Below are 26268 nucleotides of genomic sequence, written 5' to 3' on the forward strand. Positions count from 1 at the left end.
GTGAGAGTTGGAGTAAAGACCTATTTCTTGTAGCTCGCTGTGTTGCCTATTTCTTTACGCGGGAGACTGTAGTCTCCCACAAGGAGACCAAAATTGTGACTGGCTAAATCTAGCACAGTGAGCAAAAATAAAATTAACTGTGAAGCTTGAATACGATTATGTACAGTATGTCATACAGTTCATAATCGCAGAGGGTTTACACAGAATCAGTGGCTAAAGCTATTCTGAGCTCAGAATATATTTGGCAGTATTAGTGGATGGACATTTAATACTCTGTCCACATTTATGAAGTAAATTCTGTTTGTTTATGGAAATGTATGTTTATGTAAGACTGTATAATGCGGCAAACTCACTAACAGTGCACTAAATCTTCCACTTCTGTGCTCCTGGTGAATGCTGGGAGGATACATCAGGAAATTCTGCCCATGATTTTGCATCCATTACTTTTAAGAAGAATTACATTTACGGTGAAGTATTGCAATGTGGAAAGTGGTGGTGTTGCTGGTGACGGGCGTTGGGTATCCTGAGGGCACCAAAGGGGCAGCAGACAGCTCAGGGGAGTTGACAAGTTCTTCAGCTCAGGAGGCCAAGTGGACCGCCTGATATTGTGGCAGCCCGGAAATGGCGGCCTGTATTGATGGGGCTTGTACTACAGAGATAGCCCACTGTTACGATGCAAATCAGACCCGGCCTTCAAAATTGACCAGGCTTCCTGCCACGACTACTGAGCATCCGGTCACACATACTGCCTGCCAGCCACCGGAATTCCACTCGGGTGGTGGGGGGGGGGGGGGGGGGGTGAGGGTGGAGGAGTATTCACCCCTGTATGAGCATTTGTGACCAGACACGATAAAAGGGGCCAATGTGTGGCATTAAAGCATTAAGTTTCCTCTGCTCATTGGTCATTGAAAGTATTCCAATTTCATTTATTAAAACTGCAAGAAAAAAAATCGATGTGTCAATGCCAACTGAGGAAAATCAATCCCAACATTCAGGCGTTAACGTAGTTTCAACAAATTGCAAAAAGGCCCACCCACATCTTTTGATTCCATTCTCAAGTTTAAAGAATGGTTACTCACGTGGTCTGCAGGTTGGTGGTGGTGGTACAAATGTGTTGTTCTCACTACATTGTGGCATAGTGGTTAGCACTGTTGCCTCACAGCGCCAGGGACCCGGGTTCAAATCTGGCCTCGGGCGACTGTCTGTGTGGAGTTTGCACATTCTCCCTGTGTCTGCGTGGGTTTCCTCCGGGTGCTCCGGTTTCCTCCCACAGTCCAAAGATGTGCAGGTTAGGTTGATTTGGCTATGATAAATTGACCCTTAGTGTTAGGGGATTAAATACGTGGGGTTACAGGGATAGGGTGGGATATGTGTCGGTGCAGGCTCGATGGGCCGAAATGGCCTCTATCTGCACTGTAGATTCTGTGACATTGTTGCCAACCATTTCATAACCTTCATTACATCTGTAGGTGATCATCTCCCGGCGTTTGTATGTAGGTCCAAATCCTGAGATTATGCGACCATTTGCGGGCAGTTCAGGAGTTTGACATCCAATAACTGACAAAAGAGCAATGCTTTAGTCTCCATTAAACAATTAACTGTACTTATGATACTGATTGAAAGTCCATTTGGCCCACTACTCAAGTCCCCATCTTCATTCAAATATTGTTATGCTTGTTAAGGCCCTGCAAGAAAGAAGGAAGTGTTAGGGTAGCAAGATAGTTTGAGGTTGTGCTTATCAGGGTGATGTGTGAAGGAATAGTGAGGAGAGTAGCAGGCGCAGAGTGCTGCTGTAGGAGCTGAAAGAGGCGGGGTGAAGTGTGTTGCTGTAATTACAGGAGAGTGCTGGTAATTGAGGGAGGGAAAGGTACTGTGTACTGAGGCAACAGGTATGCAAGAGTAATGATAGATAGAAGTTAGAAGGTTTACCTTAGCTATACTCGTGAGGTCGTTAAACCTCTTCCCACATTGCAGCTATGTCCTAGGGGGCGATACTCCTCACATTGACGCGCTGTGCAATCTCTGCCCACTCCCACTGGGCAGCTGGCCTGAAAATCTTCCTGCCACCTGGTGGATAGAAGATGCCCTCCTCCTGACGACCTCCTCCACCAAAACTCCCCAAAGCCATGTCTGAAAACCAGGGTGCTCTTGCAGATTCTCCCCCACCTGCCATTGTCCACAATCCTCTGTAATAGATGCCTGCAGCCAAAGTGCACCGCCCCATTAAAAAGTGCAGGCTGCTTTTAAAATCGCATCAGGAATGTGCAAAATTGACAGCCCCCATCTGGCGAGCTGCCAATCAACAGCACAAGTAGAGCTAGCAGCCCATCTATTTTACTTTAATCAGTTCCACAAATTTGGGGTCTTCTTTCCACCCACATGACCAGGCCCACAAAAACACACTCAAATTACTTTCTACCCAAATATGTGGATGATTTCTTCCAGAAAGGAGGGAGCGATTTGTTTCATTAAAAAAAGGTTTCAAAATAGAAAGAGGGTGGTGATAGTTTGGAAAATAACATCTGTTCTAGAAAGAGAAACTGGCTCCAAACTGTCCCAATTAAAGTCCAGCTGTACAAGATGGAAACTAAGTGACAACATTTGGGTATATGTAACTGAATTCCTTCTCAAGTCACAATTGCTTTTTTCAAACAATTTCCATTATGCTAGTACAATAGCAAAATACTGCAGATGCTGGAAATCTGAAATAACAACAGAAAACGCTGGAAAAACTCAGCAGGCCAGGCAGCATCTGTGAAGAGAGAAACAGAGTTAATGTTTCAGGTCGAAGACCCTTCGTCAGACGAGAGGTCTTCGACCTGAAACGTTAACTCTGTTTCTCTCTCCACGTATGCTGCCTGGCCTGCTGAGTTTTTCCAGCATTTTCTGTCCATTATGCTAGTCTTCACTGTGTTGTTTTTCCAGTTACAATAACATAAATTATATAGCAACTTTAACATAGAAAATCAACCCCAATTAATTTTTAAAATGTTTAACTTTAAGGTTATCAAATCCTTTGCTTCAGTGTAATGAAAGGCAAATTGTTAACATTTTTAAAGTTTTCTGGTGAAGTTATAGTTTTACAATTATTCTCGGTTACCAAAACCTTTAACATTTCGCAAAACACTTCAGTCATTTTATTAATTGGCTGGTATGTTTGTCCGTAAGCTAAACAGAATGATATAAATAGAATTCTCTATGTCTGTGGCATTTTTCATATTCACTGCATTGTATTAATGAATGTTTCATACAAAGCTTCACGTAAAACAGGCTCCTTCACCACTGTAATACAAGTTAGTTATTAAATTTAACATATTACAGTACTACTTTCTCCTTAACCGTTCACCTGCATTAGTAAAATCACTCACCCTTCTCATGGTCCTTCACAATGCTCAAATGAGCCCAAATAATATAACCAATAATAAAAAAATAGATTTCATCTCTTACCAAGTGTAGTGCTGATATGTACCATGCAGATGAGTGTTATTGTTAATTCAATTTTCTGAAACATTTCTGTATTTTTCTTTCTCCTTCCCAACTTGATTTTTGGTCATGCACTCTTCTACCTCCGGAACACTTAATTAATTTCAAATAGCCTGTCTGGATTCCGCATTTGGTTTCTATTGATTTTGGAGGGGGTTTGTTTCCATAACAGGGTTGTGTCCACAAAAATCTAACCGACATTGCTGGGAAATTGCAAAAAAACAAGGGAAAAAAAACACTTTTAGAAAGCAACGGTCAACTATTTCAAGGACACAATTTCACAATCAGAATATTCTCTTCTGAAATGATTACAGTAAAACGGAGTTTATGGGAAGTGCTGGGATCGATTCCAATATCTGATATGTCCCTCACTCATTTTCAAAATCATTGAAATACTTCAAACAAAAGGGGTGTTTAGATAGATGTGAAATTATTCAGGTCTTTCATGCAAAAATAAAATGGAAATTGGGCAAAACTGGGGTTTATGCTCATTTCCAAGACTGAAGTTCCCCACTCCTGTTTACTCAGGCAGAAAAAAGATCTGCAAAAATCAATCAAATTAGTCAATTATTAGAAGATCTAGTTTGATCAGGAGTCCACACAATCATTCACAACTAAAGCCTTCAATTTGTATAATAAACTTACCTAATACAGTTTAAACACAGCATGAAATGAATGCCTGTGCCATTTTGTGGTACAGGAAACTTTCGATTTACCGGCACCTAAATAACTGGAAACCTCGGTTAACCGGCAAAATTCAGGAGTAGGTTTTACTTCATATTGTATTTGCCTTCCTCCGTCTGCTGCTGTGCAAGGGTGTGGCTGCAGCTGTTGCTAAGCTACAGAGACGCTTGGAACTTGTGGCCATTGTTCTACACTTGTTGTTAAGCAACAGGGTTTGTTGCTTTATACGGAGCTGTCAGCTCTCCCTATCTTTTACTATAGCGTTAGGTTATCCGGAATTTTTGATGAACCGGCACATCGGTCCCGTCCGTGCTGGATAAAAAAGTTTCCTGTATGTCCTTCATCGGAACATGCACAGCAAGGACTCTATCGGAGGAGCAGGAGATGAAGCAGAGTTTGAAGCTGGTCATTCTTAGCATTAACAGGGTGTCTGGAGGTTTTCCAGCAGTGCTTTTTCGAGGACATTTTGGATCAGGTTTTCTGTGTTTCTAAAACCCTGCTACACCTCTTCAACCTTATCCCTAGATAATTCCTGACCCTGACAGAGCATCCTCAAATATTTAGAATTAAAAATCTACATACAAACCTTACAAAACACTTGCGGAACCAACCATGACACAGCTTCTGATGCCTCAGCTTCCATTGCAGCACAAGCAGCTTTGATCAAGAGTCTGAGTGCTGCAGTGGAAGCTCAGACTGAAGTCATGCAAGCTCAGGCTGCTGCCATCATGGCTGTGGCTACCACTGTTCAAAGAGGCTAGCAGGGTGTCACTCCAGGGGAGTGGCAGTGGCTCCATGGAGTACAAGCCTGCTGTCCTCTCTGACAGGATGACAGAATTCATGCTCCCACTCCACCAGTGCCCTTGCTGTTGCCCGTCAGCCAGCCAGCCCAGACTGCTGCCGCCCATGCCAAGGTGGTGCAGTCTGAAACCGGGCCTCCTAGGCCCAGAGCTGCTTGAGGTCGTCCTCCAAGGCCATCTCGTCTCCCCCACTGAAATTCAGCAGCCTTCCTCCAGTCATGCTGCAGCCACTGGGGTAGCACTGCATAGGAGCACGAGAGCAGGCAAAGGTACATGAAAGACAGGCATCAAAGGAAGGCACAAAGGTGGCTAGTTTAAGTTTGTATGCAATATGGCATAATTTAATTTATAAATTTGGTCTGGAATGTTTATTTTGTGTTGGCTTTTATTTTTGCATTGTGGTTGCTGTGATGGTCAGTGATGGAGTGAAGGTGAGGAGTGTGGGACTGTTGGTGAATTGGGAATTTGGGTTGAGGTTACTGGTATTGCACTTGAATTAGTTCTTCACATACAGCCTAGGCAGAAAGGGGCTGTCTAGGTTGCCACCTCCCTTCCTCTTCCATGTCCTCCTCCTCCTCATTCTCCTGCTCCTCACCTGATAGGTGGCGGCAAGGACTGTCCCCTCATGATAGCAAGGTTGTGGAGCATGCAGTATACCACCACAAACCTTGAGACACAATCAGCCACGTACTGCAGAGTCCCACAGAGCAGTCCGGGCAAGGGAATCGTTCCTTCAGCAGACAAAGGGTTTCCTCTATCACATTTCTTGTGGCAGCCTGGCTCGCATTGTATGCATGCTGCACACGTGTGCGTGGGTAGCGAACCAGAGTCATGAGCCACGTCGTCAGCGGATAGCCCTTGTCGCCCAGTAGCCACCCTTTGGTTTGCTGTGGTGGCTGAAATATGGCTGGCTCAGCAGACTGCTGCCAGGATACCGGGCATTGTCCTGCATGATGCGCTGCCTATGATCGCACACCAGCTGGACCTTGAGGGAGTGGAATCCCTTTCGGTTCCAGTACAAAGATGTGCGGGTTAGGTTGATTGGCTAGGATAAATTGACCCTTAGTGTTAGGGGGATTAAATACATGGGGTTACGGGGATAGGGTGGGATATGTGTTGGTGTAGGGGTTACGGGGATCGGGTGGGGATATGTGTCGGTGCAGGCTCGATGGGCCGAAATGGCCTCTATCTGCACTGTGGGGTTTCTGTGATGGCAGAGTTGACATGTAGTGCCCACAAAGCAATGTGCGTGCTTTTTGGGCGCTGCATGGCACCCTGCACCATGGGGAAAGCCTGCAAACCCTTGTGCTTGCTTCACCTGCTTGTCTCTGGCAAGAGGGAATGAAATTAAGTTATCTCTCTTTGAATAGAGTGCCTTTATTTTTGCATTGTGGCCAAGAGGATGATGTGATGGTCAGTGACAGAGGGAAGGTAAGGACTGTGGGACTGTTGACAAATTGAGAATTGGGATTGAGATTACTGGTATTGCACTTGAATTAGTTCTTTACGTACAGCCCGGGCAGAACGGGACTGTCTAGGTTGCCACCTCCCTCTTTCATCTCCTCCTCCTCCTCACCTGATTGGCGGTGGCAAGGAAGACATGTTCCTTTATGCAACAGTGGACACAAACTGCGACATGTCAGGAACGAGCCAGACGTATGACAGTTCATTGTCACGGTTACCTTCACAACCACTGGCAATGGGGTCCTTGCCCTGCTCTGAGGTTGCAGTTGTGGCTGCAGCAGGTGGAAGATTTCAGTGAAGACCTCCTTAGTGAAGCACAGGCTTCTCAAACATTGTTCGTCGCTGAGGTTCAGGTAGGAGGATTGTTCCCTGTTGAGGGCCCTTCTCCCCCCCTCCTCCCTCTTCTAGCAGCTTGTCCTGCTCTGCGTGGCCTCATTCTCCCAGTCATGGGAAACTACAGACCTGTTAGCCTCACATCAGTAGTTGGGGAAATGCTGGAATCTATTATAAAGGATGCAATAACTGGGCACTTAGAAACTATTAGTAAGATTGGGCAGAGTCAACATGGATTTATGAAAGGGAAATCATGTTTGACAAACCTATTGGAGTTCTTGGAGGATGTAACTAGTGGAGTAGACAAAGGGGAACTGGTAGATGTGGTGTATTTGGATTTTCAGAAGGTCTTCGGTAAGGTCCCATGGAATTGGGGGTAATATACTAGCATGGATTGAGAATTGGTTAACAGACAGAAAACAAAGAGTAGGGATAAACGAGTCTTTTTCAGGATGGCAGGCTGTGACTAGTGGGGTACCGCAAGGATCGGTGCTTGGGCCCCAGCTATTCACAATCTACATCAATGATTTGGATGAGGGGACTAAATGTAACATTTCCAAATTTGCTGATGACACAAAGCTAGGTGGCAGTGTCAGTGGTGAAGAGGCTTCAAGGGGATCTCGACAGGCTCAGTGAGTGGGCGAGAACATGGCAGATGGATTATAATGTGGATAAATGTGAAGTTATCCACTTTGGTAGAAAAAACAGAAAAGCAGAGTATTTCCTAAATGGTGAAAGATTGGGGAATGCAGATGCTCAAAGGGACCTGTGTGTCCTTGTACATGAGTCACTGAAAGTGAATGTGCAGCAAGCCATTTGGAAGGCAAATGGTATGCTGGCCTTCATTACAAGAGGATTTGAGTACAGGAGTAAAGAAGTCTTACTCCAATTATATAGGGCCTTGGTGAGACCACACCTGGAGTATTGTGTACAATTTTGGTCTCCTTACCTAAGGGAGGATATACTTGCCATAGAGGGAGTGCAACGAAGGTTCACAAGATTGATTCCTGGGATGGCGGGACTGTCGTATGAGACGAGATTGAGTAAACTAGGCCTATATTTACTAGAGTTTAGAATTCAGAAGAATGAGAGGGGATCTCATTGAAGCATACAAAATTATTACAGGGCTTGATAGAGTGGATGCTGGGAGAATGTTTCCCTTGGCTGGGGAGTCCAGAACCAGGGGCCACAGCCTCAGGATAAAGGGTAGGCCATTCAGGACTGAGATGAGAAGAAATTTCTTCACACAGAGGGTGGTGAATCTTTGGAATTCTCTACTCCAGAGGGCTGTGGAGGCTCAGTCATTGGGTATATTCAAAACAGAAGTTGATAAGATTTCTGACTAGTAAGGGCATAAAAGGATATGGCAATAAGGCCGGTGAATGGAGTTGAGGCAGATCAGCCATGATCTCATTGAATGGCGGAGCAGGCTCGAAGGGCCAAATGGCCTACTCCTGCTCCTATTTCTTATGTTCTTATGCTCTATTGCATGACGAAGGCCGACTAGTGCACCCATGTCTGGGAGCAACTGGTCTGTGCAGAAGCCTTGAAATCAGCAAAAAGCACTTCAGCACCTGCCACACCACTCCCTTTAGACTTTTGAAACTTGAAACAACTGTGGAAAGCACCAAAAACGTGTAGAATTGTAGCAACAGCCACAAGGAATCAACCAGCAACTAATCTGCAAATAGTTGATGATTCCTTTAAATAGTGCTGGTTGGAAGCGGGGTGGGGGTGGGGGGCAGTGGGGGCTTGTTCCTGCTGCTTAACATGTGTTCAGCTTTGTGAGCTTAAGAGAGGTCATCAGCTAAGGCGTTGAGCTGCAAAATGGCACTGCAGGTGTCAAATCAGCATTGTTCACTGCTTGAAATCATGATCTTCCTGCTTTGCATATTTCCTGTGGATATTAACTGCGCACATGCGAACACCTTTACCAAGATGGCATCTGGCGGGCTTTGCATCAGAAGTGTATGCGTGTACCACGGACGCGATTTTGGTACCCTAGTGCACTCGTAGCGCCCAAAAAATGCCACCAAGCCCAATTTCTCACTCCAGGGATTTTAAATGGACTATATTGAAGACGAGCCAGTGAGGACTGGGGTGATGGATGAGTAGAATTTAATGTGGGTCAATGCAGCAATGTTTTAGGCAAGTTGGAATTTATGGAAGACAGATAGGAGGTCAACAACAACAACTTGTATTTATCAATGTCGCCACTGATTTTTCTTGGAGGTGCGGCCCATTCAAATTACCGCTCACGCGCGTTTATTTTTCCATTATAAAGCCATTGAGCGGCATGTGTACTCCAGATCGCTGTGCGGCCGCACAGCTTAACGGGAACATTCGTGTATATATCTCACCTTAACTCCACTTTCCCGCCCGATCTCCAGATCCCTTGATTCCTTCAGAGTACAAAAATCTATCTACCTCAACCTTGAATATAGTCGATGATTCAGTATCCACAGCTCTCTGGGGCAGAGAATTCCAAAAAGATTCACAACCCTTTGAGTGAAGAAATTCCTCCTCATCTCAGTCATAAATGGCTGACCCCTTATCCTGAGACTATTCCCCCTAGTTCCAGACTCTCCAGCCAGGGGAACAACCTCTCAGCATCTACCCTGTCAATTCCCCTCAGAACCTCATGTTTCAATGAGATCACCTCTCATTCTTCTAAACTCCAGAGTATAGGCCCAATCTACTCAGTCTCTCGTTAGGAATCTCTTCCATGAATATATATTCATAATAGAAGCGTAATCAGACGGAGTTTGGTTTTAAGGAGCGTCTTAAAGGAGGTTAGAGAGGCAGAGAAATTTAGGGAGGATTCCAGAGCTTGGGGCCCAAGTGGCTGAAAGCACAGCTGTCAATTGTGGGGTGATGAGAGCGGGGGATGCGCAAGAGGCCAGAGTTGGAGGAACACAAGGTTCTCAGAGGGTTGTAAGGAGAAGGTTACAGAGGTAGGAAGGGGCAAGCCATGAATAGATTTAAACATGACGATGAGAATTTTAAATTTGGGTCATTGGGCCACCAGGAGCCAATGTAAGTCAGGAAGCACAGGGATCATGGATGTGCAGGACTTAGTGCGGGATATGAAATAGGCAGAGTTTTGGATGAGTGGAAGGTTATGGAGGATGGCAGGTTGGCCTGAAGAGCATTAGTGTAGTTGAGTCTGGAGGTAACAGAAGCATGGATGAGGGTTTCGGCAGCTGATACGCTGAGCCAGGTTAACACCATTCATTAAGAAAAGACTTGCATTTATACAGCACCCTTCATGACCACTGTACATCCCAAAGTGCTTTACAGCCAATGAAGTACTTCTTGAAGTGTCATCACTGTTGTAATGTAGGAAACGCGGCAGCCAATTTGCGCTCAGCAAGCTCCCACAAATAGCCAAGTGATAATGACCAGATAATCCCTGCTGATTGAGGGATAAATATTGGCCAGGACACCGGGGATAACTCCTCTGCACTTCTTTGAAATAGCACCATGGGATCTTTTATGTCCAGCTGAAAGAGCAGACGGGGCCTCGGTTTAACGTCTCGTCCGAATAAGGCACCTCAGACAGTGCAGCACGCCCTCAGTACTGCCCTGGAGTGTCAGCCTCGATTTTTGTGCTCAAGTCTCTGGAGTGGAACTTGAACCCACAACCTTCTGGCTCAGAGGCGAGAGTGCTACCAACTGAGCCACTGGCTGACACGGAGTAACTATACCCATCAATGATTTTTCAATCTGGAACACATTACATATATTTGTGTTGAGTTTCAACGACCATAACTCTGCCTACTTGCATTTCTGCCTAGATCATTCTGTAGTTTCCATAATTAAGTTTCATCTCCACGTCTGACCAACTTGCAATGAATTTCTGCATCGTTTGATTTAAGTAGATTAGAAACAGGGGCCCCTGCTTCAATGTTTGGGCAATCCACTTAGTACACTTCCCCAGCCTGACATCACCTAGCTTGTACTTGCTACTTCCTCTCTTTCACCCAATTCTTTATCCACCTCTAGGTTTTACCTTGGATACCCACTGCATAAATTTGTGTACATGCCTTTCATGCAGGACTCCATTGAAAGTTTTCTAGAAGTCCAGGCCGACCATGTCAAAGGCCTTTCATCATCCACTTGGGATGACACTTACTCAAAAAGAGGTTGATTAGCAAAGATCTCTCCCTTCTAAAGCCATCATGGCAGCGGCCTGCTAGGTTATGGGTATACCTGGAGCTGGCACATCTGTCAATGTGCAGTTACCACCAAAACACACTTGGGTGAACACTGGGAGTTTGAAGGAAGGCACTTTGTACTTGTAACACACGCGAAAATGGAAGTAGAGACTATTTCAATGACACATTAGATCGATGGCTGCTTACCAATCCCTGAACACTTTGACAAGAGGAAAGGTGGTCATACTGAACTGTACTTGTTTTAATGATTGGTTTAGTTTCTTGAGATCCAAAATGGTTTGGCGTCCTGCCATTTTATTTGGCTCAGTGAAATAATGTGGATAAAAAACTTTCACTGTTTTTGGGGGCGGGGGGGGGGGGGGGGGTACATCAGCATGTTCATTAGTCCTCAGCATTAGAAGTTTATTTCTTTTGGTTATTAGAGCTTCTATCCTGTAAATGATTCACGCATATTAACCTACAAAATGCTTTGTCCTTGGAATGAAAAGAGTACAAACATGAAAAGGGACAGGAAAAGATCACGTGGCTTATCCAGCCTGTCCGAGAGGCAGACATAGTGCAGCCTAAATGCACAATCAATCTATCCTCCCAGTCATGCAATCTCCCTCGAGACAAAACACTATGGGGAAAAAAAGTCTTAGGAACAAAAGTCTCTGGGAAATTTCTCTACAACCCAATCCACAAAGGCTCTAGGACAATGCAGTAACTGATGCCAATAATTGCAGCTACCTCTCACCTACCTTGTATAACTTGAAATGTTCTCGACTCTCAGGACTTGCTCAGCTTCCTATCGAAGGACTGCAGTGAATCTATACTCACTGCATATTTTGGTCATCTTTTGCAGAGTCTGATGACATTCTGAGAGAGGAAATGCTTCCTAACATCTAATCCAACTCTATGTTTTCATATTTTATTCTAATGCCTGCTAGTGTAGTTCTCCCATTCCTATCTAGGTCAAATAACCTATCTACTAGAACAGAATCAATTCCCTTTATCATTTTAAAATACCTCCATCACATCACGTCGAAGTCTATGCTTCTCCAATTAAAACAGTCCCAGTTCTCTGAACCTATTCTACTCTTTTAATTGCCAATTGCCAAGGGTGACATTGTCATTAATCATAATCAATTAAATCAAAACAACAACCTGTATTTATATTAGCACCTTTAACATAGCAAAAGGTCCCAAGGCGCTTCACAGGAGCGTTATCAAATAAAACTCAACACCGAGCCACATCAGAAGATAAAAGAGGTAGATTTTAAGGAGCATCTTAATAGGGAGCAACTTTCCCGCTAAGCTGTCCGGAGGTCCCCTGCAGGCCGCTTACCAGCTTTTCTATGGGAGATTTCGCGCATGCTCAAAATTTTGAATGGGCCATGCAGCCCGTTAAAGGGACTGCGCACCCAAAAAAATTAGGGACAACATTGGTAGAGAGGCTGAGTGGTTTAGGGATGGAATTCCAGAGCTTAGGACTTTGGCAGCTGAAGGCACGGCTGCCAATGGTGGAGCGATTAAAATCAGGGATGCTCAAGAGGTCAGAATTGGAGTAGCAGTTATCTCGGAGGGTTGTCGGGCTGGAGGAGATTGCAGAGATGGGGAGGGGGCAAGGCCATGGAGGGATTTGAAAACAAAGATGAGAATTTTAAAATTGAGGCATTTCTTAAACGGGAGCCAATGTAGGTCAGCGAGCACTGGGGTGATGGGTGAATAGGACTTGGTGCCATTTAGGGCACGGGCAGTGGAGTTTTGGATGACCTCAAGTTTACAGAGGGTAGAAAATGGGAGACCGGCCAAGAGTGCGCTGGAATAGTCAGGTCTAGAGGTAACAAAGAGGGTTTCAACAGCAGATGTGCTAAGGCAGAGTCAGGCGATGTTACGGAGGTGGAAATAGGCGGTCTTAGTGATGGTGCAGTTATGTGGTCAGAAGCTCATCTCAGGGTCAAATATGACACCAAGGTTGCGAACAAAGTGGTTCAGCCTCAGACAGTTGCTAGGGAGAGGGATGGAGTCAGTGGCTCGGGAACAGAGTTTGTGGCAGGGACCGAAGACAATGGGCTGGATTTTGTGAATGGAGGCGAGTTGGAGGCGGGACTGCTGCTTGTCGTGTCAATGTCCCGCCTCCATCCTCGTCTGACCAACCAGAGGGATCTTCCCCTGATTGACCTTGTTAAGCTCATCCTGCGGGCTCAGCAGGCCAATTAGGGAGGAAGTCACTGACAGAGCACATCAACGTCAGACGTGCTATCTCTCTATACTTCTTCAAAGAAGAAATGTCAGCGTTTGACAAATCTGTGAAGCTGTCAAACACTGATATTCTGTGTAGTTTGATGAGTCCTTGTGTTCAGGACTCATCAAACCTTTCAACTTTGTAATTTTCACATGGCTGTTGGTTTGGAGGTTCCAACAGTCTGTGAAATTGACAAGGAAGATGTTGGGTCTCCCAATCCAGCGCAGCTGAAGGCTGTAGGAAGAAAACAAGGTAAGTGAACATTTTTAAAAACTTATCACTCACCTTACATACTTACCATTCCACACTAGCACGCCTCACTATTCTAATTGCTGAGAGCCCTAAAACTAGGTATCATTCTGGTGGATCGCCTCTGGGCTTTCTTCAGGGTCTTGGTAACTGCTTCCAGGACCCATCATAAAGTAAAGACTACCATCCATCTCGATGAATGATTCCCTCACGGTCCCCGGGTGACCAAACGAGCAGCAAGAGGAGCTGTAGCTACAGGAAGACCAAGGATACACTCCCTTACAGACAATACCTGCTCTGGTGTGCTGGAATTGTTCAGGATAGGATGCTCTGTCTGCACTTCGCCTTCGTGACCGGGTGTAACTCATATAAGCCACACATAAATAGAATTTTATGTCATTAACTATTTGAAGAAAAGCTGTAAATATGCTGCGATGTAGCAGGAATCCATGCAATACAAACCTTGCTGCAGAACGTAACGCTTGCACTGCTGCCCTGCACCTGATTCTCGGTGAGTAGCAGGAAAGGTTTTGAAAAGGGATGGCCCTTTGTGCAGATTGCCTGCATATGAGAAAGTCCATCTGTTTCAATGCCTCTTCAGGTAGTTCATAATCAGCATTCTTGAACAGTGGATTGGGACAGAGCCTTAAAGATGACTGCAGAAACTGCCACCGGGACCTGACCCCAGGATGACTCTTGAACCTGGGTGTGCTCTATACACCTGTTGTAGTCCAAGGCTCGAACCACAGGTTTCCATACCCCGAGAGCATATGCAAAAGAAACCCCTCAAAAGTAGAAGACTCTGGTTGGTGCATGATTTGGAGCAATGGTTCACCCGGAGCTGCACGAATCCCAGCAGGGGCATTAATACCCTGTGCTACTCACGTATTTAATACTAAACTTTTTTTTTTTTTAACTCGTTTCTTTCATGGTAATTTCTTATGTAACTAATTACCATCATCATTAAATTCAGGTCTTCCATCCATAATGCTAAAGATTGTTGGGAGTCTCCCATTGAAGATACTTCTGCAGCTGCTCCTAAAACACAAGGGAGTAAAGCAGTGGTGGAGCTTGCTAGACTAGTAACAGCCTAGTTTACAGAATGAATTATTACATCTGCAGAGTGCTCCTAAGCCACTGGCAGACTTGTCTCTAGGGCTCAGCCCATCCCAAAAAGTTGAGACCATTCAGGTTAGGTTAGGACATAGTCTCAGGGTAAGGGGCCGGCCATTTAAGACTCAGATGAGGAGGAATTTCTTCACTCAGAGGGTTGTGAATCTTTGGAATTCTCTACCCGATAGGGCTGTGGACGCTGAGTCATTGAATATATTCAAGGCTGAGATAGATTTTTGGACTCTAGGGGGAATCAAGGATATGGGGCTCGGGCAGAAAAGTGGAGTTGAGGTAGAAGATCAGCCATGATCTTATTGAATGGCGGGCGGAGCAGGCTCGAAGGACCGTATGGCCTACTCTTGCTCCTGTTTCTTATGTTCGAAACAAATCTTCTGAAGGTGAAGCTCCCAGGACAAACGGAGATCACCTGCACTGATGCTCTCCAGAATATTCACAGTAATGGCTGATTACAATAGTTAGACGGAGCAAAAGATACTGAACTTGCTGCCTGGGAACTTAGCATCTCCTGTCAACTAATGAAGCATTTACATTTAGACTCCCCTTTTTTCATTAGTGTGAAGTGTACCTTGAAGAAATTGGTCTGCTGTTAAGGATGGTATGAATACCTTGGGCATTAGTTTAACCTAGACAGTCACGCTAAGGCAACTAGTTTGAACTGGGCCATCAGGGGTTGGAAATAGTTCCAATTGGTCCAGGCACCTACCTACTCCCCTACAGACAGGCAGGCGTGAATAGCTGTAGCTTTCAATAAATTAGATGCTTATTGTGGTTGCTCGGAGATCTTGCCTATAATAGGCCCCGAGGCAACAATCCCCCTGCCCCCCCTCCAGTGGACACTGGCCATAGGGGGAGCACTCAACAGCCTCCTGGTGTTCAAGATTGGTTGCCATCTGCAAGGTCTTGGATCCTCTCTCTGGGGGGAGGGGTGGATATTACCATGCATCATGACGAGAAGAATCCAGAGAAGAATTAGTGTTTTCCTGTGGCTTTTTAGAATGTTTCATAGAAGCTTTTTTTCCCCTAAGCTGGGGAGCCCAATACAAAATTTGGCAAATAATTTTGTTACAGAAATACAGGGCTGGATTTTGCCAATGGGGAGCTTTTAGAGGCGGGTCTCCCACTTGTCGGGTTTTAGTCCTGCCTCCATCAATTTCTGGCCAACCCAGTGGGCTTAACAGGCCAATTAAGGGAAAGCTGGTTACAGAGAATGTCAACGTATGACATTTCATCTGTCAAATATTTTTGACAGATGAATTGTCATCGTTTGACAGTTCTGTGAAGCTGTCAAACACTGACATTCTCTGCAATTTGATGAGTTCTTGAATTCAAGACTCAGCAAACCTTTATTTAGCAGAAATTAGATGGTTGCTGCATTGGAGAATGCAGCGGCCATTTGTCATCTCTACCGCGGAGGTGCGAGACTCTCCGCATCCCCAACGATTGAAGCCTGCAGGAAGAAACGATTGAAGCCTGCAGGAAGAAACAAAGTACTTTAACTAACACTTTCCACTTACCTCACATACTCACCTCTCCACACTTGCACCCATCACTTACCCTCACAGCGCACTTTTGCACCCCTCCGACCCCCTGCTCACCCTGGCGGGGTTCGCAGCCTTCGGGAAGCCCGCACTTTTGTGGGTAAAATGGGGATAATCCTCTTATCTGCCTGTTAACTAGCAAATAAGTGGCACTAATCCCCTTCCCGCCTCCAAGGAGACGGGACCCGGTGCGGGTCGGCTACCCGCCTCCTGGCAAGATGGCACGGAGGCGGGTTGGGCACCCGCCCCCAGATTCCGCCATTTTATCGGCAGTCCCGCCTCCATAGGGCTGGCAAGATCGCGCCCACAGTTTCAGTACTGCTCATACCCATCTGCAATAGAAAATGGACCGATGAAATTAAAAAAAAGTTGAAAGCATTTGGCAGAAGAAAAAGTGGTAATTTTCACCTCTTATCAGAGTGTCTTGGAATCACATTTAGGAATACTTCTTGCAACTAGATCAGTGGAAGTACCTCAGAGCTTGATCCGAATCCACTGCGGTTTATTTTTTCAAGCTTCCGTTAGATTTTACATTAATTTAGCAAATGATGGGCATCTTGGTGGGTGGGAAGCAACAAAACTCTCCTCCATTCCAGCACCCCCACCCCCAGAAGGTGCAAGGTCTTAACTTGTGATAGTCAGGGCCCGTGGTCCACAAAGAAAATATTTTTGTGGGTTCTTGTGCCTAGAATTTGAATCCAGTGCTGATTATATCATTGAAAATACTGCAGATGCTGGAAATGTGAAATAAAGAGAGAAAATGCTGGAAATACTCAGCAGGTCAGGCAACATCTGTGGAGAGAGAAACAGAGCTAACGTTTCAGGTCGATGACCCTTCATCAGATTATATTATGTTTGGTTCAAGAGACTACTATTGCGGAGGGAAAAATAACATGGCTTGGTATATGTAAATTTTAAGGGGTACCTTTGCGCCTCTCATTATCACCTCTGGGGGGCAATAACGGGGTGCTAACCACTTACCGCCCGGGCGCGGTGAGAGGATCACCTCCCGCGAAATTTGGCGGGAGGTTTGCAGCGGCGGTATGGCGTTGCGTGCCGATCTCCTTCGCCCGGAGATTGTGAGGTCATCGCCATGCGCTTCGTTCGGTTGCGCCCCGGACCCGAACTTCGGTTTCGCCGCCTGAAGCATCGCCGGGCGACGACACCGGCAGCTGCAGGAGGCATTCCATCGGGAGGCCGGGCACTTCGGGGACGATACTTAAAGTCGAGGTGGCCGGGGTAGGGAAAAAAAAAAATCAAATGCTCCTCTTTCTTCCCCAGCGCTCGATCAGCCCGGCACTCTGCTGCAGTGCATCGGGCTGATCGGGGCTGCCGTCGGGGGCCAGAGCCTGCAGCGATGGCCCTTCCTTTTAAGGGAGGGAAGGAGCCTTCCAACGCGGCAGTGCTGCACGGCACAGTGTACAGCACTGCTCACCTACCACCCCGCCTGCTGCCTCTTGCGCTCCAGGAAGGAAGTGAAGCGCTTGATTTAGTGCTCCACTTCCTTCCTGGAACGCTAAACCACATTTTTTTAAAGTTGAGAAACATTAGCGCCTGGCGCTAATTTTTTCAAATTTTAAAAGTTAGCGCCCCAAACGGGGCTGTAATGTCTTTCTCCCCCATAATATATATATTCCGTTTTATCTATAGTGTTATGTGCCTGCTATTCTGTACTTAATGAGCCTGTAATGTAATATATATTTCTTTGGTGTCTCTTGGGTACTAATCACTCCCTGGATTGTTTAAGCGTGCTCATTGCATGAGAGCAGAGCAATCCTTTTCTTAAGATGTTTTTTTGAATAAAACAGTCTCTTGTGCCCATGAAAAAAAAAACTTCCACCTTGATTAAGGGCTACAAAAGGTTCCTTGAGCTAACGGCAGATTCAAATCAGCCTACATCAAGCTTCCATGAGGGACCCAGATCTGAAAAAGGAATAAACAAATGTTTTAAAGTTAAGAGCACTAGAAATTCACAAAAGGCGCAGCTGTAATTACCCTTGCTAGAACAATATTACAAGGTGCAGGGTCTGGCTCCCCATAAGTTGTGAAGTTGGAAGCAATGAACTTTCTTAAAACTGGGGCAGGATAACCCGAGTGAATTTGGCAGATCCTGATGGCTCGTGTGATGTGGGAGTTGGAAATTTTGTATAGTACAATCCCCAAAACCAAATGTATCCAGTGCGAAGAATACCAGAATGAGACAGAAATAGTAACTGTTTGTGAATACACTATTCTCTTGGTGCGGAGTCTGGGTATCCATGCAAAATAAAAGTGGTACTTGCAATTCAATAAATGTAGTTAAATGTACCGTCCAATTGTACAGTAGCATTTTGATTTATGGCTCTATATAGGTCAAGAATATGGAGTTTTCTTTAAAATAGAATTATGAGAGGTGATCTCATTGAAACATACAAAATTCTTACAGAGCTTGACCGGGTAGGTGCAGGGAGGATGTTTCCCCTGGCTGGGGAGTCTCGAACCAGGGGGTCACAGTCTCAGAATAAGGGGTCGGCCATTTCGGACTAAGATGAGGAGAAATTTCTTCACTCAGAGGGTGGTGAATCTTTGGAATTCTCTACCCCAGAGGGCTGTGGAGGCTCAGTCATTGAGTATAATCAAGACCGAGATCGATAGATTTTTGAATATTAATAGAATCAAGGGATATGGGGATAGTGCAGGAAAGTGGAGATGTGGTAGAAGATCAGCCATGATCTTATTGAAAGGCAGAGCAGGCTCAAAGGGCCAAATGGCCTACTCCTGCTCCTATTTCTTATGTTCTTATGAGCTGTTCATAGAATAGAATCAATAGACACACAATATCGCTTTGACAAAAGAATAAGATGAGCAGTAGATGGCGCCACCATGTGGTAGCTATCAGCCATGTTGCAAAACTTCTTAACTCAGTTTAACATTTTAACTCTATGCATTCATCAATTTCTTTTTTACACATATTTAGCTATTCATAATTCATACGCCCCCCTCCTTTTAAGTAATTCCCACTCTCTCCCTCAATGCCAGACTCAAACCATGGCTCAATTGGGCCAGTAACCTGATCGCCGACAGAACTGCATGGAGCAGTTACCTTTTTGTAACTAGATGTTTTGATCTGCATCGATCCCTGTGCACACTTGTATTTACACGGAAAATGCAGGAGGAACAGGAAAATGCCATTAGAAAGAAACTGCATTCATACAGCATCTTGTATCTTCGGGGCATCTCAAATTACTTTACAGCCAATAGATTACTTTTGGAGTGCAGTCATCGCTATGTAGGCAAATACGGCAGCTAATTTGCACACAGCAAGATCTCACAAACAGCAACATCGATAAATGACCAGATAATCTATTTTTTGGTTTTGTTGGTTGAGGGATAAATATTGGTCAAGACACCAGGAGAATACCCCGCTCTTTCCGAATACTGTGATGGGATAATTTACCATCCACTTGACCAGGCAGACAGGTGTCGCTGACAGTGCAGAAATCCATTAATACAACAATGAAGTGGCAGCCTATAAGTCTGCAGAAGGGCCTTGAACTCTCAACCTTCCGACTCAGATGAGATTGCTATCAAACTGAGCCAAGCTGAGGCTGGTTAGGCCTAAACCTGATCCTTTTTTGCTGGATTTTATTGAACAAAGTACAGGAAACTCTCTTTTAACCGGCACCTATCCGGAAATCTCTCTTAACCGGCAAAATTCAGGAGTAGGTTCAGGTAAGTTTTACTATATATTAGTGGCCGTGTAACCGGGGTTCCTGGATCTGTGGCCGTGCAACAGGGACTCCTGGATCTGAGGCCGTGTAACCGGGACTCCTGCACAAGTGCCGTGTAACCGGGGCTCCTGCACCTGTGGCCGTGTACGGGGCTCTCGTACCTTGGTAAGTATACCTCTCTGTAATCCGGACTTTCTGATCAACCGGCACCACGCCGGTCCCGTCGGTGCCAGATTTTTAAAAAAAGAGTTCCCTGTACTGTGGTGGTGCAGCCTACTGGTGCTTCAAACTGCTGTGCCACAGAGAGATGAAAGCTTGTACGACGAACTCCCCACCACTTCAAATTCACCCTCTGGGAGTGCCATTCGGAGAAATGGAGAGCATGGGCCAGACAGTGCTCTTCAGGGGTGGGGCAAAGTCACCCTGGAACAGGCTATTCCCTGTCTGCTTGACCTGGGAATGGTTATGTGTCCTGAGGAGAACATAAAGGCAGAAGGGAAAAAAAAAACAATAAATTTGGACAAAACACATAACTAAAAAAAATAAATCGCCATAACTCTTTTATTCGGACAAGTATATTCCTTGTGTACACATTAGCTCTAATATAATTACATAAAGCATGAGTGAATTAAGTATGTGTGAAAAAGCACTTAAGAAAATGGCCAAATGTAACAAATGTTATTGGTTATCACAGTTCGAGGAATTATCTAATTCTGAGCACCATTTTACAATAATCATTTAAATCATTACTCGCCGTCAATAAGTGAACTATTCAACACAGGTAAATTGTCATTTTAGGTTCAAAATAAGGCTATATTGGAAAATTCATATTGTAGCTTTTTAAACTGATGATTGGAACAATTCATCTTAAGTGGCAATCATCATGGTGTTGATAGATGGTTCTGTTACAAATAATTTAATGTGGAAGCTATTGCTTCAGATGCCGTTATTCGGACAATTAAAAAAAATAAAGATTACACATGGATAGTGCACTCCTTCCCCTCCCCCCACCCCCAACAAAATATCAATCTACAGGAAACTTTGGTTTATCCGGAGGTTGTATGTCCGGAATACTCGATCTAACGGCAAAAATCAGGAGCCGTTTTCTACATTTTTTTTAGTTCTCGTTGCTTTTTTTTCCCCCCAGTCAAGCACTGCAAGGTCTGTAGCTATAGCAACAGCTTCAGCTACAGACGCTTGCAGCTGCAGCCGACTGTTTTGAAGCTGAAGCAACAGGGTTTGTTGATTCACACGGAGCTTCTCAGTTCCGTATGTTTAAACATTACCTCTGGTATGTCCGGCACTTTTGATGTTACGTCACCAGCTCGGTCCCGTCAGTGCCGGATATCAGAAAGTTTCCTGTATATTCTATAAATAATGTCCATCATGTGTACCACTGTGATCACACCATTCAGTCCTGGGTGTGTTTCTTCGCTGATGGTACTGCACTACCATTGATGTCTTTCCCTCTGCATTGTAACCGATTTCAAATGGTGCTAGAAATTGACCAAGACTCTGAACACCAGAGGAAATCAGTCACCCTGGGCAAAGGGTCATAACTCCTCGGAGATTTTATGCAAATCATGCTCAACAGCTTCAATGAACCAAAACACGAATAACCATTAATTGTACAATACTGTTGAATAATATATAATTATCATTGCTTAATAGACAATGCTTATACCAAAGCAACAACAATTTATAGAGCTCCTTTAACATATAAAAACATCCCAAGGCGCATCACCAAAGTAGAACCAGACAACATCCATGCCGAGCCAAAGAAGGAGATATTAGGACGGGTGACTAAAAGAGTGGTCAAAGAGGTGGCTTTTAAGGAGTGTCTTAAAAGGAGGAGAGGCAGTGAAATTTAGGGAGGGAATTACAGAGCTTAGGGCCCAGGTGGCTGACTGCACAGACGTCAATGATGGGGCAATGGGAGTGGGGGATGCACAAGAGGCCAGAGTTAAGGAATGCAAAATTCTTGGAGGGGTGTAAGGGGAAGGTTACAGTGGTAGGAAGGGGTGAGCTATGAATAGATTTAAACATGAGGATGAGAATTTTAAATCTGGGGCATTGGAGTCTAGGAGGCAATGTAAGTCAGCAAGCACAGGGATGATGGATGAGCTGGATAGGTTATAGGCTGAGGCATGGGCGGGCAAGGTTATGGAGATGCAAGCAGATGGTCTTTGTGATGGAGAGGAGATGGGGGTCGGAAGTTCAGCTTGGATGCCGAGGTTGTTAACAGTCTGGTTCAACCTGAGGCAGTGCCGGGGATGGGGATGGAATTAGTGGTGAGGGTCAAAGACAATTGCTTCGGTTTTCCAATGTTTAACTGGAGCAAATTTCCAGCTCATCCAGGACTGGATGTTGAACAAGCACAGGAGCAGCAGAAGGTTGAGAAAGGTGGTTGAGGGGTACAGCTAGGTGTCTACAGCGAACATGTGTACCTGACCCCACAGAGGAGGTGGCCAAGGATATATCCTTGTGGGACTCTAGAAGTAACTTTATGGGGGCAAGAAAAGAAGCCACTGCTGGAGATGGCTATGATTGGATAGGTAAGAGCGAGGGATCTCCCACTCAGCTGAACAACGGAGGAAAGGTGTTGGAAGATGGTTGACCATGTCAAAGGTTGCAGAGATAGTGGAGGGATAGTGCACCACGGTCACAATCATAGAGGATGTCATTTGGGACTTTGATCAGGGCCGCTTCAGTATTGTAGCAGGGATGGAAACTTAATTGGAGAGACTCAAACGTGGAATTGTGGGAAAGATGGCCACGGATTTGGGGGTGGGGCAGTAGTGTGCAAGGACAGAGAGGTTGAGGGTGGGTGTTTTTTTGAAGGGGAGAGAGGGTGGTAATAGCAGTTATGAAAGGAAGGGCGACAATACCCGAAGAAAGGGAACCATTTTACAATGACAGGCCAGGAAGGGAAATTGGGTTATCAGCAGTTTAGTGGGAATGGGGTCAAGCGAGCAGGAGGTGGGTCTCATGGACAAGATGAGCTCAGACGGTGCATTAGGGGAGATAAGAGAAACTAGAGAACGCACAGGCTCAGGGATAGGGCCGGGGGGAGGAAACCGTCAGAAAGGTTTGTCTTGGTGGGCAAGGGAAAGGGCAGGTGCAACATAGGCAGCTGAACGGATGGTCTCAATCTTAGTTGTTGCTGTTGGAGGGGAGGGTGAAGAGGGGTTTAAGGAGATGATCGGTAGTGATGAAAAATATCCCATCAAATCCCATGGTCTCCTTAGGTGCGTTTCGATGTCGTTAGATGATCTGCTTTGTTGTTAATTCTTCCTCCTAGAACACTGATTTCAAATGGTGCTAGAATTAGCACTGACACAATCTAAGACACCATATGAAACCAGCTTCCAGAAGAAAATGTATCCACCTTGTTGTAGATTCAAGGATAATGAGCAGTTCCTCTTCAAAATACTAAAAGAAAACAATTAGAGTTTGGCAAATTCTTTCTGAATTAGAAAAAGACATACTTGCTCTCGAGTCAGTACAAAGAAGGTTCACTTGGTTAATCCCGGGGATGAGCATATGAGGAGAGGTTGAGTAGATTGGGACTCTACTCATTGGAGTTCAGAAGAATGAGAGGCGATCTTATTGAAACATATAAGATTGTGAAGGGGTTGGATCGGGTGGATGCGGGGAGGATGTTCCCGGTGATGGGTGAAACTAGAACTAGGGGGCATAGTCTTAGAATAAGGGGCTGCTCTTTCAAAACTGAGATGAGGAGGAACTACTTCACTCAGAGGGTGGTAGGTCCATGGAATATGCTGCCCCAAAAAGCTGTAGAAGCTACATCATTACATAAATTTAAAACAGAAATAGACAGTTTCCTAGAAGTAAAGGGAATAAAGGGTTATGGGGAGCGGGCAGGAATTTGGACATGAGTCTAGGTTTGGATCGGTCATGACCCTGTGGGTAGCGGAGCGGGCCCAGGGGCCGTGTCGCCTGATCCTGCTCCTATTTCGTGTGTCTAATTCTGTTAGATTCAGGAGATGGTTCTGTGATAGTAGATTGGCGGTTAGGATCAGATCAGCCATGATCTTATTGAATGGCGGAGCAGGCTCGAGGGGCCGATTGGCCTACTCCTGCTCCTATTTCTTATGTTCTTATGTTCCAGTTTTGTACATCTAGCTGGTAAAAACCCCATTCTGCAATCTATGGAGATAATTTATTATGTGACGTATGATTCTATTGTTTTCACTATTTATTAAACCTTACAGATTCTCTGTGGTCAGCATTCCTTTGCCATAAATTATGAAAACTAAAACAAATTAAATCATCCATTTCTCGCCAGTTATTTTAGGAAAAAATAAATCCTTAAAATTCACATTCATTTAAAATATGATTTTTTTCCATTAAACAAAGAATTGAGTTGTATTAATTAATGATCCTATTTGGCAATATGGCATTCAAAATTCAGTTGCTTGTTTCGTGATACCGAAAATATTTTAAAAATTCAAAGCGAACACAACTATTTGTGCTAACTGGCTCCCCAGTTAGAAAACAGAATTCCACCCGGCTGTTCTTCAAAGAGGACACTACACACCAAGGTGAGGATACAAGAGGCCTGAAGTGGACTGGTCAAAATTAAGCATGGTATCAGTGTATAGAGGAGTGGCCATTCTTTAGAAATCTAGGTTACTTTACATACAAGATCCAACTTATGTATATTTTCCCTAACTAACGCTTTATTTAAAATGCAGCCAGCTTACAGTTCAAGGCAATTAATGTGCATTAATGCTGTAGCTTCTCACATAAGCCACTTCCATTACAGAGTAGACAATAGTTTAAATGTATAGAGTTAATAAAGGCAGAGAGCTGTAAAAGAATGCTGACTGCAAGCAACCCTCAGTCTCTGTCAATAAGCATCCATGGGATCGTGTCTACTGCCTCGGGGACAGCTACCTATACATGAGCAGAACAGGGCATGCCTACAGTTACCCATATATATGGTTACTGAGCTGAGGGGGCAATACACTGGGCATAAAGCTCTGCTGGTGGTTCTTAAATTGACAATGGCCCTGAATTCTAGGCTTCAATGTCTTTTAAAGCTGTTCCACAGGAATTGATGGAAATGAGCTGTTCCTTGATGTACTGATAGGTCCGAAATGTCAGAAACGCTGCTCAGGCATGCGGGCACTGACCCAAAGCAATACTGATACAGGCATCAAGCTTTCTTTGATACTGAGTTTCCCCAAGGGTGCAGGGCATCATTACATACCTGCCCACTCAGGCTCCATCAGGTCAAGCTTTGACATGTGAAAATAGAAAAGGTTATTACTCATTACTGCATGTATACGGTGCAATGCCAACTTCAGCATCCTCCACATTTATGTCAGGTATCGTGGGAGCTGCAGCTCCTTACCTCCTGTGATACTGCAACAATCAGAATCCGTTCCAGGGAGATGATAGAATCATAGAAAGTTACAGCACGGAAGGAGGCCATTTCAGCCCATCGTGTCCGCGCCGGCCAACAAAGAGCTATCCAGCCTAATCCCACTTCCCAGCTCTTGGTCCGTAGCCCTGCAGGTTAGAGCATCCCAAGTGCACATCTAAGTACTTTTTAAATGTGGTTAGGGTTCCTGCCTCTACCACCCTTTCAGGCAGTGAGTTTCAGACCCTCACAGTCCTCTGGGTGAAGAAATTTCCCCTCAAATCCCCTCTAAACCTTCCCCCAATTACTTTAAATCTGTGCCCCCTGGTTTTTGACCCCTCTGCTAAGGGAAATAGGTCCTTTCTATCCACTTTATCTATGCCCCTCATAATTTTATACACCTCAATAAGGTCTCCCCTCAGCCTTCTCTGTTCCAAGGAAAACAGACCCAGCCTATCCAGTCTTTCCTCATAGCTAAGATTCTCTACTCCCGGCAACATCCTTCTAAATCTCCTCTGTACCCTCTCTAGTGCAATCACATCTTTCCTGTAATGTGGTGACCAGAACTGCACGCAGTACTCTAGCCGAGGCCTAACTAGTGTTTTATACAGTTGAAGCATAACTCCCCTGCTCTTGTATTCTATGCCACGGCTAATAAAGGCAAGCATTCCGTATGCCTTCTTAACCACCTTATCTACCTGGCCTGCTACCTTCAGGGATCTGTGGACATGCACTCCAAGGTCCCTTTGTTCCTCTCCACTACTCAGTGTCCTGCCATTTAATGTGTATTCTCTTTCCTTGTTAACCCTCCCCAAATGCATTACCTCACACTTCTCTGGATTGAATTCCATTTGCCACTGTTCCGCCCACCTGACCAATTTATTGATATCTTCCTGCAGTCTACAGCTTCCTTCTTCAGTATCAACCACACAGCCGATTTTAGTATAATCTGCAAACTTCTTAATCATACCCCCTATATTCAAGTCAAGATTGTTGATATATACCACAAAAAGCAAGGGACCTAGAACTGAGCCCTGCAAAAACCCACTGCAAACAGCCTTCCAGTCACAAAAACACCC

General features: G+C 45.0%; 1 protein-coding gene across 6 annotated transcripts in view; it reads right to left on the minus strand.

Annotated features, from left to right (window-relative positions):
- LOC147105182 (zona pellucida sperm-binding protein 3 receptor-like) overlaps nt 1–26268 on the minus strand; it is a 207757-nt gene that overhangs the window by 72591 nt on the left and 108898 nt on the right. The window contains exon 1 of one of the 6 annotated variants that reach the window (XM_086011305.1): nt 3448–3859. The exons of 4 other annotated variants lie outside the window; for them this stretch is intronic. In XM_086011305.1, coding sequence (XP_085867431.1) covers nt 3448–3511 — 64 coding nt within the window. In that variant the 5' untranslated portion in view covers nt 3512–3859. Of the gene's footprint in view, nt 1–1079; nt 1153–3447; nt 3860–26268 lie in introns of those variants that run through there. One more of the 6 variants, XM_086011304.1, reaches the window with a different exon arrangement.

This window comes from Somniosus microcephalus, chromosome 18 (genome assembly GCF_052327205.1).
Source record: "Somniosus microcephalus isolate GS21.2 chromosome 18, FLI_Smic_1.0, whole genome shotgun sequence".
Lineage (NCBI taxonomy): Eukaryota > Metazoa > Chordata > Chondrichthyes > Squaliformes > Somniosidae > Somniosus > Somniosus microcephalus.